The sequence below is a fragment of the Brassica rapa genome, chromosome A10, assembly GCF_000309985.2.
Source record: "Brassica rapa cultivar Chiifu-401-42 chromosome A10, CAAS_Brap_v3.01, whole genome shotgun sequence".
In the NCBI taxonomy this organism is placed as follows: Eukaryota; Viridiplantae; Streptophyta; class Magnoliopsida; order Brassicales; family Brassicaceae; genus Brassica; species Brassica rapa.
In genome coordinates this window covers 15,494,124-15,508,538 of record NC_024804.2, presented here as the reverse complement: position 1 = coordinate 15,508,538, position 14,415 = coordinate 15,494,124, and the positions used below count along the sequence as shown (strand labels likewise).

At 36.5% G+C, this 14,415-nt stretch overlaps 3 protein-coding genes across 4 annotated transcripts; 1 reads left to right on the top strand and 2 right to left on the bottom strand.

Moving 5' to 3' along the window:
* Nucleotides 1-1,675: 1,675 nt before the first annotated feature.
* LOC103845844 lies at nucleotides 1,676-3,406 on the top strand. Of its 2 annotated transcripts, XM_009122738.3 has the most exons (5): nucleotides 1,676-1,849; nucleotides 2,276-2,390; nucleotides 2,469-2,527; nucleotides 2,635-2,820; nucleotides 2,994-3,406. In XM_009122738.3, exons 1-5 carry the CDS (start codon nucleotides 1,841-1,843, stop codon nucleotides 3,039-3,041), a joined length of 417 nt encoding a protein of 138 aa, XP_009120986.1. In that variant the 5' UTR covers nucleotides 1,676-1,840; the 3' UTR covers nucleotides 3,042-3,406. The 2 variants fall into 2 exon arrangements, with proteins under 2 accessions (XP_009120986.1, XP_009120985.1); XM_009122737.3 differs by having other exon boundaries at nucleotides 1,677-1,849; nucleotides 2,276-2,527; nucleotides 2,994-3,280.
* Nucleotides 3,365-7,121, bottom strand: LOC103845843 (putative U-box domain-containing protein 46). The gene is made up of 2 exons (XM_009122736.3): nucleotides 6,278-7,121; nucleotides 3,365-6,058 (listed from the first exon to the last, which is right to left on the bottom strand). Exons 1-2 carry the CDS (start codon nucleotides 6,566-6,568, stop codon nucleotides 4,979-4,981), a joined length of 1,371 nt encoding a protein of 456 aa, XP_009120984.1. The 5' UTR covers nucleotides 6,569-7,121; the 3' UTR covers nucleotides 3,365-4,978.
* Nucleotides 7,122-8,025: 904 nt separating this feature from the next.
* On the bottom strand, nucleotides 8,026-13,111 carry LOC103845842 (disease resistance-like protein DSC2). Its single transcript, XM_009122735.3, is given in 5 exon segments — nucleotides 8,026-9,503; nucleotides 9,506-10,213; nucleotides 10,304-10,588; nucleotides 10,679-12,020; nucleotides 12,099-13,111. Coding segments are annotated over 5 exon segments (4,095 nt in total). The 5' UTR covers nucleotides 12,563-13,111; the 3' UTR covers nucleotides 8,026-8,207.
* Between the last annotated feature and the right edge of the window lie 1,304 nt (nucleotides 13,112-14,415).

Below are 14,415 nucleotides of genomic sequence, written 5' to 3'. Positions count from 1 at the left end.
CTTTACAAAACTAAATTTCAAACATCTCTTTAACTCATCTACTTCTTCATCTCTCTCTCTCTCTCGCATCATAAACAGTGGTTTTCTTCACAATCTTAGACAAACACAAACCATCTTAATCACATATCATTCAAAACACAAGACAAAGCATCCAAAGGGTTTTATCTCTCTTTTTCGGACCCATCTTTTCCTCCGTAAAGGTCTGGGTTTTGTGGATAGAGAAAGAGATGAAATTAAGAATTTAAAATAGATGAATTAGGGATTTTTGGGTTTAAAATATGATTTTTCGTGTTGTCAAAACGACTACGTTTAAATACTAAAAATCTGTTAAATTTTAATTAACGGTTGATTTTGGTCAATGATAATTTATGGTTTTTTCGTGTTTGACTAGTAATTGATAGTTTAAATGGCTTGTTTTGGAATTCAAGGTTTTTCTGGTTTATTTTTGAAAGTTTAGATTTAAAAAATCATTTTTCCCGCTCATTATATATACTGTACATAACATGAGTAACATGGCACCTATAACTTGTTTTTTAAATCCTGAAAATAACTATTCGGGTTTATTTTGTTCTCCCCAATAGCTCTTATTTTTTGATAAATTTGATCAGCGAATTCGGTCAATGATTATGGCTTGTAGGTTGTTTTTAGTGAGATTTATAAGGCAAATAGACAAGAGAATTAAATCGGTTTATATTTTCTAATTTTCACATTGGGAAAGTAGCAATTTAGTCAACGACAATCTAAAGTCAAGCCTTGTTTATTTCTGACCGCATAACACTCCACGAGGCCATGCTGTAACTCAACGTCTGGTTTCAGTTTGGAGTCTTTGGACCAATATATAATGTTTCCAATTTTGAAATTTACATATCTGTAAAATTAAATGGGGAATTACAAGGAATATACCAATTTCAATGTTTTATTTAGGGATGAATATTTATCTGTCACACTCGAATGGAAAACGTAACTGTTTTCATTCATTAATAGGCTCATTGATTGAACATAATGAAAAGCTACAAACTGATGATAATAAATAGGGAATCATCAAACTGCTACGTATTCATATCAGCTAGAAATAATTAAACATTATATCCATCATACAAATTCAGGAATTCCATGTGAATAGAGGGCCGACAATATCATAGCCAATCATCATCACAATAGTAAGAAACATAATGGCAATAGTTAGATACGTATTCATATGACATTAGAGTATGAAATGCTAATTGATTTTTTACATTTAATGAAAGTGGACATCTTTGTCAACAAAGGAGGTTAGGTTTTTGAAATGGACTGTAACGTAAAATAAATGTGTCACTGACGAAAACTTAACTAAAAGCTGTAGACCCTCTCCATTTTTTCCTACCTTCCTCTACACTCACTATATATCTATTTATCCTAATATGTTTATTTATATTTTAACAACTTTTTCAAAAAAAATATGTAAAAAGTCTTTGTGTAGATTGAATTTGTATAGTACAGTGATCTTAAAGATTGAACTGAAAGTAGTAAAACTATAATAACATCCATATTTTGGAAACGTAAACACTTTAATTTAAGATCTATCCAATTGATTTTTCCAATCAAACAAACTTAGAAGGGACTCTACCCTTCACTAATATTTTATTCAAAAAAAATCTTAATAAAGATGCTAATGTAAACTTTGTCTCTCACGCTCTCTTTCATAGTTGACTGTTGATTAATAAGAAAAGGACAATTTATTTTCTTTGCCTAGATACCCCACTCTTGCTATAAAAAGACAGTAACCTTTCTGGAGATGAGCCTTTCTTATTTTGTGTGTTAGTGCTTGGAGAGAGAGAGATAGAAACAGAAAGAAATCGTCATGGCTCATGTAAGTGATCCTTCTTTAATCCTCCATCCTTGTGTTCTTTCTGTCGTCGTTTCTTAACATCCTTAAAGTTTGTTCTCTTTTTCTGTTTGCAAATGGTGTATATTTTCGTCAAGATTCATCTTTATACCTGCCTAATACTGTTTCTTCCTCACATAAAACATTGTCTCTCTCTCTCTCTCTAACTTATAGTGTCCACCGATATACGCTATGTGCCAAACCTGGTCACGTGTTTGGTTCTTGAATCATTATTTCTTGTGGGTTCTTGATTCTTGAATCTTAAATCGATCTCTTGATTCTTGAGTCCTGAATGTATGATTAACAAGGGGTTCTTGAGTACCCTTGATTATTATTTATATACTAATTAGAACATTATATATATTTATGTACTAATAAATAATTAACTGGGTGAAACAAATGGGGACACAGGGGAGATATGATAATAATTATAGGAAGAAGAGCGGCCAGATTCCTAGATTTGGAGATTGGGAGGACGCAAATGAGATGCCAATAACACAATACTTCGAGAATGCAAGACAAGCTGGTCTGCTTCGTCACCACCATAACTTCACTACTTCTTCTTCTTCCACAGCTACTTCATCATCTTCTTCTTCTTCTGCAGAAGCCTTAAAGCTTGCTTCTCACCATCCCCGTCCACGTCACCTCCATCATTCAAGACAGGTTCATTAAACTAATCACTCTTTTAATTTAATTATTCTTAATTATCTCGATAAATGTAATCATCTAAAAAGTATAACGCGTTGTTTTGTGTTAATGACTTGCCGTAGACGGCGGGAACGAAGGAAAAGAGGGGACCACAAAGGCGCGTGCGTGACGTCAGTTCACAGACAGACAAGTATTATGTGGACGTCACCGGAGTGAAACACGACGTGGCTCCGGCTTCGAGACCACCTAAGCCCGTTGATGAGGATCTCTACAAGATTCCTCCTGAGCTTATCTATTCTTCAAGAAGGGTACGGCTTGTAAAATCTTCATCTCTCACACATAACTTTTTTTTAATAATAAATGATATAGAATGGTATTTAAACTCTTTAATGATGTATTCTACATCATTTTAAAATATTTTCTTTATTTAATAAGCTTTTTCATTATTGTTATTATTTAAAATATAAATTTGGTATTGCAGAAGAGAAGGTCTGGCTTTTTAGCATGTTTGGTTCCATGCGCATCTTGAACTAAAAAAGGAAGAATGAAGAAAAGGAGAAGTAAAAGTAGGATCATGAATTAAAATAATGTAATTTGTATTTTCTTATTTAATTTGATTTAATATACATATATGATATGTTATATATATATATGTGGCTTGGCAGAAAAAGAGAGAGCATACTCATGGTTTATAGAAAAAGAGGAACAAAGTAATAGCGTAGTTGTCCTTTTGCTCTTGATAAGTGATTATTGATCGGTTTCGTAGTGTGCTCTTGTTACATCGATCTCTACTTTATAAAGTTTTCTCTAGTCGTCACGTCGGTTCTCAACATTCTTTTTGTGTGTGTTTTCCTTTTAAGAGATTTACTGAAAAGTTATATTTTGCATGTTGAATAGCGTTCTCTTTGAGTTTACTTCTATTGTTTGGTTAAGTCTCGTTTATATTTGAAACAAGATTTGGTCACTGACAAAAAAAGGGAGAAATGCAGGAACAATGACCAAACAATGAAGTGAATATATAATATTAACAGAAGGAAGAAAGCTGAGATAATCTTAAGTGATATTGGTAATATGTAAATACTAGTATATGGTCTCAAGCTAATTCGGTTTTGAGTATTACAACATGGAAATAGTGCCGAGAATTTAGAAATTCATGTTTTCAATGCTGCATCCACTAAAAATGGATCCCATATTCAGTGTGAATACGATGATAGAATTTGACTTAAAAATAAAATACATAACTAGGTGTAAATTCTTGGGCTTAAGTTAGGTAAAAAACGTCCAAAAACAGACTAGTAACATGACACATCAACCCATTATAATGAAAGTAAACAAAAGTCATTGGTGGATGGCCTAACCAACGCCATTATAAACGTTGTCCGTGGAGTCAAATATCACTCATGCCACTTTTGAATTTTGATTCTCCCGTGACCCATTTATATATGAGCATATCCTGCTGTTACTTAATTTGTATATCCAACAGAGCCTGCTTATTCGTACTAAAAATGAATTTAAACTGTATAGATATTCATGCTATGATCATGCAATGTATATTAGGACAAAAAAAAGGAAAAAATGTCCTAAAAAAATAATTGACCATTTTTATACCTCTTTTTTGTTTTTTGTCAACGGACCATTTTCTTATACCTCATTTATCAGAAAAAGTCGTAATGTTGGCGCATTTAGATTTAGACTAACAAATCATAGTTGGCCTCCCATCGTACATCGTTTTCTGGATTTCTGATTACACACGGAATAATATACGGTGGATAAGACTCATAGTCATTCTAGAGCGTGGTTTTGCTAAAAAGTCTACGCATTGTTTTCGGTTCTCCATGTTACATCATTACTTTTTGTATAGGAGTCTTCTCTAATTTGATCTTTTTCCAATTTTAGCCCCACATTAAGTTATTTATTTACCACCGACACCCACAATAAATACATTAACTAGTTAACCCCACCATAATCACTTTTTAACAAGTAATCAGTTATCCTTTGAAACAAAGAAAAAGTAATCAAATTATCTTAATGCTTTTTACATGTTATCCTCTTGTTGCTTTCGGTTAAATTGGAGTCCACTCGATTAATGCAGTCAGCTAAATATAGGAGACTATGACCGGCCATATTAGCCGCCCCTTATTATAACATCCCTAAATTACCCGTCCATCTGTCTTTTATTACGGTAATGCCACTGCCATCTGTTTTGATGTAACTGGAACAAACAGAGCGTTACTACAACCTCTGCTTTTGTAATCTTCCCAACACTCTCAAGGCTTGAGTTTACGACCGTGCCGCTAACCGGAAACTATATTATATACAACTTTTTTTTCCCACGCACATTTTCCTTCCCGGAGAAAACTATATTATATACAACTCTTTTTCTAGCTTCGATCAATTTTTGTATGTATGTACCAATAGTAAGTTTGCAAAACTATAGTTTCTGTATCAACATTTTTGGTGCTTCCTTCATCCCCTCTGCGGCGCTTTACCGGTACCGTGTCTCTTAAGCCACTTCAAAATCGCTTCTGCTTTCCTCACTGCACGATCTGATCCTTGCTTCGCAAGCTTCGTAAACGTCCCGTGTTGATTTTCCTCTTCGCTCAGCACTGACAGCCTTCCACTCCTGTCTCTGTTTCGGTCGCACATGTTAAAGACGATCACTACAGCGTTCTCGTGGGTCACTGGACAACTCGGTTTCCTCAAGATACTCAACAGATCATTGATAAGCCCTAGATCATTCATTTCTTTGACCCCACGGTTGTGTGTAGAAACCAATGCCAAGAGAGATAACAACTCAGCTACACTGCTTCCTTCTTTGATCTTATTCGTCAGAACGGGAATTAAACCGGATGAAATAGCTTTTTCTCTGTTCTCCGATACAGTACAGATGTTGAAAACCGCGGAGGCGGCCTCGGTGATGAATAAACCACCTTCTTCGATTAAACCTATAAGAGCCTTGAGCGTTTCCGAGTTACCGATGATGAGCCTATTAGAATCAATGGCTGAAAGTGACAGCAAAGTCGCTGCTGAGTTTCTTCGAGTCTCAGCTGTCCCCTGTTTCAGAGAGTGTGTAAGCAGTGGGATCACAAGAGGAGTTTCAGCAATTACTGTTTTATTCTTCTCAACGATCGAGAGGTTGAACAATGTCGTGACGAGATTCTCCTGAAGGTCAAGATTCGAGTCAACAGCTGAGAGAGGAGTGAGCAACCGTGTGATGGAACCAGGGAGTTCAGAGACAAGGAAGGCTCGGACATTTGCAAATCTCTTGGTCTGTCTGCGAAGCTCTTCTGCAGCTTGTGCCTGATCTGCAACAGAGGAGGGAGAGGAAATCCGCTGAAGCAGTGAGTCTATTCCATCAGTAAACAGCTCATTAACTATCTCTTCCGATGATTTTGGCCGCTTAAATTTGTTAACAAGACACCATTGCTTAATCAACTCATCTACCAAAAGGTTCGGTGTGAAGGATAAATGAGAGAGGACTTGGTTGCTTATGGGACATGTTCGTTCACGCTTCAGCCACTCTTGGATAAATCTCTTCTCATAAGTCTGAAATGTAAAACAATAGAGCGAAATTAACACATGATGTACACATTTGTAATTGTATACATACTAATCCCATATGTTATATGATCACATATAACACTAACAGAAACACATTACACAACATGGAGTTTAAGAAGGGTGCATGCATATGTAAAGTTATATACTTGAAAAAAGAAAAATTAGTAAAAAATAACTTTAAAAAAAAGGGAAAGAAGTTCGAACCTGCCCAGAAGCTATGATGACGGGTTCGATCATGATCTTCTTGGAGAGTGTACATTTAAACTCTTTCGGCACATCCATCTTTACCGGCGACGGAGAAAGGATATCAGTCTCCGGTTCAACTTCTCTCAGAGAGTTGATGATTCTATTGGCTTCGTCAATTGCTTTCATCAAGACTCCAGTCTCACCGTGATCTTTGCTTCCTCCCCCGTAAGATAAAATCTCAGTCAGTATCTTATTAAACTCCCGCTTCAGAGTAACGGCGTCTGCCGCCGTCGTCGTCGAATCCGCCATCTCTGCCGGAGAATTGAGTCTCGAATAAAGAGAACCTAGAAGAAAAAGCCTTAGAAACTCGAGAATTGGGGAAGTTTCTGTTTGCTGTAGAGATGGAGAGAGAGAGAAGCAAAGAAGAAACGATCTTTTTTATCAGTTAGCTTTTTCAGTTATGTGTTTGTTTGTTTTTTTTTTGTTCTTTTTTCTTATTAATCCCTTTTTGTTTTCATTACGTACGCCACTTGTCTACATCGCCTGCCACTTCATGCATTTTTTAGGTAATTAAATTACATTTAGATTCTTGTGGTGGTTTAGAAAAAAATTCCAGATTTTGCCATTAACTATTTCTTTTGGTTAAAGCAAATTCTTCAATGTATCACATAGAGATCAAAATTTCTGAAATATGATATTTTTAAAAAAGATTATAAAATAATACTAAAAAATTCTTGAAATAGCATTCATTTTACAAAAAAAAAACTAAATTACTAACTTATAAACCTTTATTTCAGAACCCTCCCTAAATACTGAACTCTAAAATCTAATCAGAAAATTCTAAATCAAAATAATATATAAAAATCCTTTTAAATATTTTTAGTAAAAGCAACTTTGAAAAAAAATATTCCTGATTTGATCATATTGGTCAGAGCGGGAATCAGACCTTCTGAAACCGCCTTTTCCCTGTTCTCCAATAGAAAATAGAGTTGGTAAAGAGCATAATAGGCTTCCTTGGTGGCTGAGAGATCACCCTCTTTGATAACATCTATCAAAGCCCTGAGTGTTTCTGCTGAGTTCCCATGATGATCTTGTTAGAATCAACGAGTGAAAGTGACCCTTAAGTCAGTTTAGAGATTCTTCTTGTGTCATCATTGCCCTGCTTCAAAGACTTTGTAAGTAGTGAGATCACAAGAGGGTTTTGCGCCATTACTGTTCTGTTCTCCTCAATATTCGAGATGTTGACCAATGTCGTGACGATTTTCTCCTGAAGCTCAAGATTCGAGTCAACCTCCTCGCCCAAAGAAGAGAGAGGAATGAGCAACCGTGTGATGGAATGAGGGATCTCAGCTACAAGGAAGGCTCGGACGCTGTTAAATCTCTCGGTCTGGCTGCACAGCACTCCTGCAGCTTCTACTGCTACTGCTACTAATACCATATACGTTTTGTTAATGTTACTGTCCGTCAACGTCTGCTGTAACTATGTTTCGAGCTGAAGCAACTGAACGTGTGAGTTTGAGGTAATCGAGATATATCGTAGATGGCCCATCCGTGGACCGTGGAACTGTACTTTTCACTCAACATCCGTGGTTGGACTATTGCGTCCTCTAAAGGTATTCAATTTCGTGGTTTTAAGTTCATAGTTACGTGAGCTGATAAATTATATGGATTATTGCATTTTCGTATCAGTAAGGCCTAATATTATCCTCACTGAGAGTGGTTCTGGGTCGAGTCAATGCTGATTGTTGCTATTCCTTTACCAAATATACAATCATGCATCTTCGTATGTTTATCAACGAATTACTTGAAACAAATTGTTCTTACAAACGCAACTTTGCTATTACTGTTAAAGTCCAATTGTTTTCTTGGAACCTTAATAAACACCAGATTGATTGTCTCTGGGTGTTTAGATTGAGCTTATCTTCTTGGAAAATTATATTGCACACGATTACAAAATATAACAACATGTCAATTTCATATACCTACAGAAGGGCTGAACCTCACTCGTCGTGCTCCTTGTCTCTCCATCATCATCACGTCTAGATTCTTCTCCTTGCGTTTTATCTACATCATCCTGTATCTCCTCCTCAACCTCATCATTATCACCATCATCATCTTCATCCTCATCACGTCCAGATTCTTCTTCGCCCTCCAAAAGTTGTACACCGCAGGCTTTCACCTCCCATAGGTTATAAAAAACTTTGAAATGAAACATAAGCTCGCTGAAAGTGGCTTCAGGGCAATCATGGTATAGCCAGAAACAATATTCAAATGTATACAGATGGTCGTCACATCCATATAGATAAGGCATGTCGCGCTCGTATGATCCATATCGGTCATTCTGTTTACCCCTAAACCTATAAGATACACGCATCAATAAATATTTATCCTCTTCATCATCGTCATAAGACACATCCTCTTCATCATCCTCGAAATTAATATTGACTCTTGAGAGCAAGATGCAAGCTTTGAACCTAAGGTATGGAGGAAGAGGTTGTGGAATCTGATTGATCTTTAGGAAACCTGAAGTAGCTCGGTAAATGAAGTTTGCAGGCACTTGTACACCAGGTACGAGCATAGATTCATCATCATCACTTTCAACTTCGTCACCATCATCATGATCACTTTCAACTTTGTTCCCATCATCATCATCATCATCATTGGCTGCATTTATGTCAATAATAGAATCAGGGAACAAAAGTCGTACACCGCAGCTTTTCACCTCCCAGATTTCACAATGGAAAATGAATTCAAACACAAGCTCACTCAAAGTGGCTTCTTCGGCTTCAGGGAAATCCTGGTTTAGACAGAAAGAATCTTCAAATATATACAGATGGTCTTTAGCTATTTCATATCTACACGGCATATGGTGCTGATTTGATCCATATTGGATAGTGAGGCCATTCTGTTTACCCTTGACACGACAAGCAACAACACCCTTTAGTCCCTTGTTCTTAAAAATAGCACTATCTGACAGCAAGATGCAAGCTTTGAATCTCAAGGATGAAGGAAGAAGTTTTGGTGTCAGATTGATCGTCAGGGAACCTGAAGTAGCTTGGTGAGGGAAATGTGCAGGCACTTCTTCACCCGGTAAGACCGCATATTTGCAAGCTGATTTTTGGATAAGCTTTCTGGCTTTTTGATTCAGTCTGACGCAGCCAGCGAAGTTGAGGCAAATATCTGGATTTTGAAAAGAATAATTTATTCTCTTCAAGTATCTACAGCCTTCTGCATCTATATATATATAAGGGAGTCTGGAAGCGGTGGAAGTGTTACGAGATAAGGGCAAAGCTTAATGAGTCCCGAGAGACGTATGATGCAATCTGGAATAGTCTTTAGACGACTGTAGCTCCCTAAATATACTGATAGGGCCTTCTTCGTGGGTAGACATCTCGGTAAAAGGTAGTGAACTTTGAAGTCTGATCGTAATTCCCAACGGCGCTTCGAGTCAGGGCCCTCCCACCTGATTACTGCTTTAAATCCATTATTAAGATTATCACTGTTACTCAGATCAAGATACTGAAGATTCTCCAACTTAGAAACGTTCCGAGATATCTTTTTCAGCTTCTTGCATCCACACATAATTAGTCTGCGCAGACGAGACAGATTCACAATCAATGGAGGAATTTTCTTTATCCTTGTCTTGCTCAACACCAACTCTTCAATGCTGTCAGGAACATTTGGGAATTCGTTGAGGTTTCTACACCCAGTCATATACAACACCTCGAGATTGATTAGCCTACCCATAGAAGAGGGGAGCTCCTTCAAACGAAAGCAATCGCCAAGTTTGCACCTTGTAAGCTTAGTGGCAAAGGCAATAGTGCTTGTGAGCTCTAACAAACTTATGCAGCCATGAAGATCTAGTTCCTCGAGACTCGTTGCAGTTGTGAGATCTGGAATTTTTTTCAGATACCGAGACTCCCTCAAAACCATCCGCTTGAGGCGCTGGAGAGGCTATACAAAAAAAAGATAAGCTTTAGAAAAATGACTAATCGTATTTCACAGGCAATACAATACAAAAAGATAAAATGCTCCACTTTTGACCTTGATTCCATCCCAAAGTTTCTCAAGTTTGCTGTTTGTCATGATAAGTTCGACAAGAAACTTGCAAGAGAACTTGGAAGGCAAACATGTCAATGGACATCTGGGCCACTCTAAAAGTCTGAGTTTGTCGGGGAGACAGCTGAGGCCTTCGCGTATGCGCACGTTCCTATAGTCGATTAGTAGAAACTGGAGATTCTTCATCCCTTGGAAGGCACTTTTGCTTATTTGGATTTCCTCCTCTCCCAATGCTTGTAGCTTTATGCCTATAACTTTTTTTCCAGTACCCTAGAATAGATTATTCAAAAAGAAGTTAATCTCAGCTTGAGAAAACCAAGGAAACAGAAGAAGACTAGAGATGTAAACAAAGAAACTTACAGTATCTTCATCTTCAAGTAAATCAGAAATATCCTTGGTATCCATCAAGAACTGTCGCTCTCCAATCTCCTCCGTCTTTTTCTTGACAATATCTCTCCCCATTTGTTGCAGTAATGCGTGCATCCCTACGTATCCGTTTTCTGTGTATATGAGACTTTTCTGCTCTAAGTTCTGAAGCCCATGGACGACTTGTAACTTACAATCTTCAAGACAATGTTTAATGCGATCAACCTCGAAACCAACAAAGAAACATGCAATATACAGAAAAAGAGTTCTATCTTTATCATCACGTAAGCCGTTGTAGCCAAACATTAGAATTGATTCAATTCCTTTGTCAAGGCTAGACTTGAGCCTTGGTAGTGCATTTCTCCACTCGTCCCTAGACATTCCTCGTAGGGACGATCCCAAGACTCTCAGGGCCAGAGGCAGACCACCAGCAAGTTCAGTAACTTCCTGAGCAAGCTCATAAAAATCATACAGATAATCCAACTGATATTTATAATCAGAGCCAAGGAGAGAAGACATCTCACTACTTCCTCTGATATCAAGAATGCATTGGTTGCTCAAAGCTTTGACAGTTCTCGTCTCAGGAACATAATTTTGAGACTTTTGATCGAAAGCATATTGGCAAAAGATCTCAAATCGTCTGATACCAGGATAGAATTGGTTGTGCAAAGCTCTGGCAATTATCCTCGCAGGACCATAATCTATAGACTTTTGACCGAAAGCATATTGGCATAAGATCTGCATTGCCTCAACTTCATCTGGAAGTTCCATATTGTAAATCCATTTGATGCGTTGTGCCTCGAGAAGTTTTCTATCTTCGGTTGTAATGATGATAACACTTCCGTGTCCAAACCAATCAGCCTTTTTTGCCATTGCCTCTAGTTTGAACAAGCAGTCCATTTCATCAAGAACAATCAACACTTTTTTGCCTCTCAGCCTTTGTTCAGCCACTCCCAAGTGACCAACCTTACTATCCTTTTGGTTGAAAAGCCGAGACAATAATTCTTTCTGACAATCCAACTGATACTTATGATGGGAGCCACCGAGAGAAGGCATCTCTTTACTTCCTCTGATATCCTCAATAAACGTGCTGAACTCAAAGTCGCGAGATAACCGGTCGAACAAAGCTCTGGCAGTGCTCGTCTTACCAATCCCAGCAGGACCCACGATCCCAATGAACTTAACTTTAGCATCAGATTGTTGGCTCAACAAGCACTTTATTTCCGTGATACGAGCTTCCATGCCAACAAAGTCATCAAAATCTTTTGATGGTGTAATCCTCAACACTTTCATAAGTTCTTCGGCAATTTCTTCGATCATCTTAGCTTCATTGTCCCTAGCAAGAACAGAGGCGATCCATCATGAGAAGTAAGTATACGGATAATAAGGTAGTGGGAAGTAAAAGTGAATGAACCATCTGCTGGAGTCATAACCAGCTATATTGCCGACATCCACCAAAGCTTTCTTCCATGCCTCCTTAACACCTTCTGTTCTTCCGTCACAGGTTTTGTTAAAGACCTTTCCGAAATCTCCGGTCTGGTTTCTAACATCAGATGGATCCACTCCGTAGAAAATAGTTATCACTGTTTGTTGCTCCCTTTCTCTGCACTTCATGATTTCCACCAACTCATCCAAACACCATCTCGAAGAAGCGTAGTTAGGGGATAGCAAGACAAGAGCAACCCTTGATTCTTTGATCGCTTGGACGAGCTCGGGAGCGATAGACTGGCCCCGCTCAATGTTATTATCAATAAAAGGACTGATTCCTTTGCTTTCGAGCTCTTTCAGAAGGTGACTAAGAAAGCCTTTGCGCACGTCTCCTCCACAGAAGCTCGGGAAGACATTATGCTTCCACGTGAGACAAGAAGAAGAAGCCATGAATTAGAGAGAGAGCACTCAAGAAACTGAAGAACAGGATCACAATGATTTTTCAGCAAAGAGAGAAATAGCAACGATGACGCAAAGCCACACAAAAGAATCCAAAGACAGAGTAAATAGATAAGAAGACACAAGTGGAGAGGAATATTCAACGATTACACAGAACACAGAAAAAAGTCCAAATAGTCAATAGATAAGAAGAAGCAGCAAGTGGAGAGGAAGATTCATGGAAGATTTAACAAGGTTAACTTTAATAAATTTATAATCCTTCAACTTCCCATTTATTATGAATGGCTCCTCCCCTTTTTCTTATTTCATCATGATATCTTCCTGTGTTTCTTTAGCTTTTGCCCTCTTTCAGAAAGGAACAACAAGCTTTGAATGCATACAATGTTCTAGTTCAAGGTTTCGGGATTTAGATAGGTTTGGGCATCAGCTCGAGTGGCTTATTTAGATTCAAATACTATTTTCAGATATTCCAGTTCATTTTTTAAATTTTCAACTTTTTTGGATACCCTTATAGATTCAGGTAATCCTACTATATAAAAGTGACTAAATCCCTCATTTCTAAATCTTGCCACATGAAAAAAAATATTGTGAACCAACCAAGATACCATGTCATCTAAACTTGAGTTTGAGTTAAAAAAATAAGCTATTTTCAGAGTCCATTCGACCCATTTCGAAGCCTATTCCCGAGCCACTCTCTCATAAGCATAATCCCGTGTTTTAAACATCCCTGTTAAAATTTTTAAAACATTCATATCTTAGAAATAGTTAAGAAAATATCTTTATATAAATATTTTTTTCTTGAATAATATTTAGTTATAATTTTTTGTATCTTTTTAACTTTTATAATAAAAATATTGTTTTCAGATAGCAACAAAATATATATAAGAATTATCTTATTTTTAAATTTTTGATAATTTTATTATATTATTTTAGAATCAATTATTTAATATTAATATAACATATAAATTTTATATGATTAAAATAAAATTCGTTTTTAATTATATATAAAATTCATTAAGGGTATTGTTTTAATTAACACATTAGCGAATCAGTTAGAAATTAATAATAAATCAATAACCTATCTAAAAGTCTAAAACCTAATAAAATATGACAAATAAGAAAAACTAACTAAATTTTAATATAAAATAGAAATTTAATATTACTAAAATAAAATTTATTTTTTAATATATATATATATATAATATTAATTAAGGGTATCTTTTAAATTAATAAATTAGTGACTTAGCTAAAAATAAATAATAAATCAATGATTTAGCTAAAACCTAATAAAAACATGACAAATAAGTAAATTTACTAAAATTATGGATAATATAAAATATGATTGATTCTTTAATACAAAATTAAAATAAGAGTTTTGTTAAATCAAACATAAGTTTGCCGTATCGGTGTTACAAAAAAAACAATCATTAATAGTGTCGTAGGAATTATGTATTTTCCATTAGCGAATAAAATTGAAGCAGATTGTTGGAGGATATCTCAACGTATAGACGAGATTATAGAAATTGATATGGGAGTTGAGGTAACAGACACAACTGTTCCTCCTCAAAGAAACACTATTGCTAGACATCCTGGATAAATGAAAGAGACATATATGAACTTGGCTTTGTGTTAATGGATGATGACTTTCCAATGCTGTTTGGAGCAAGGACCGATATACACGCACCAAATCATCACTGCAAGCGGAAGCTGAAGGTTTGCTATGGGCAATGCAAGTGATACTGAAGTTTGGACACAGAGAGATGGTCTTTCAATCGACTGTGAACAACTGGTTATACTCATTCAAAAGGAGGAAGATTGGCCTGCTTTAGACTCGGAGCTAGACG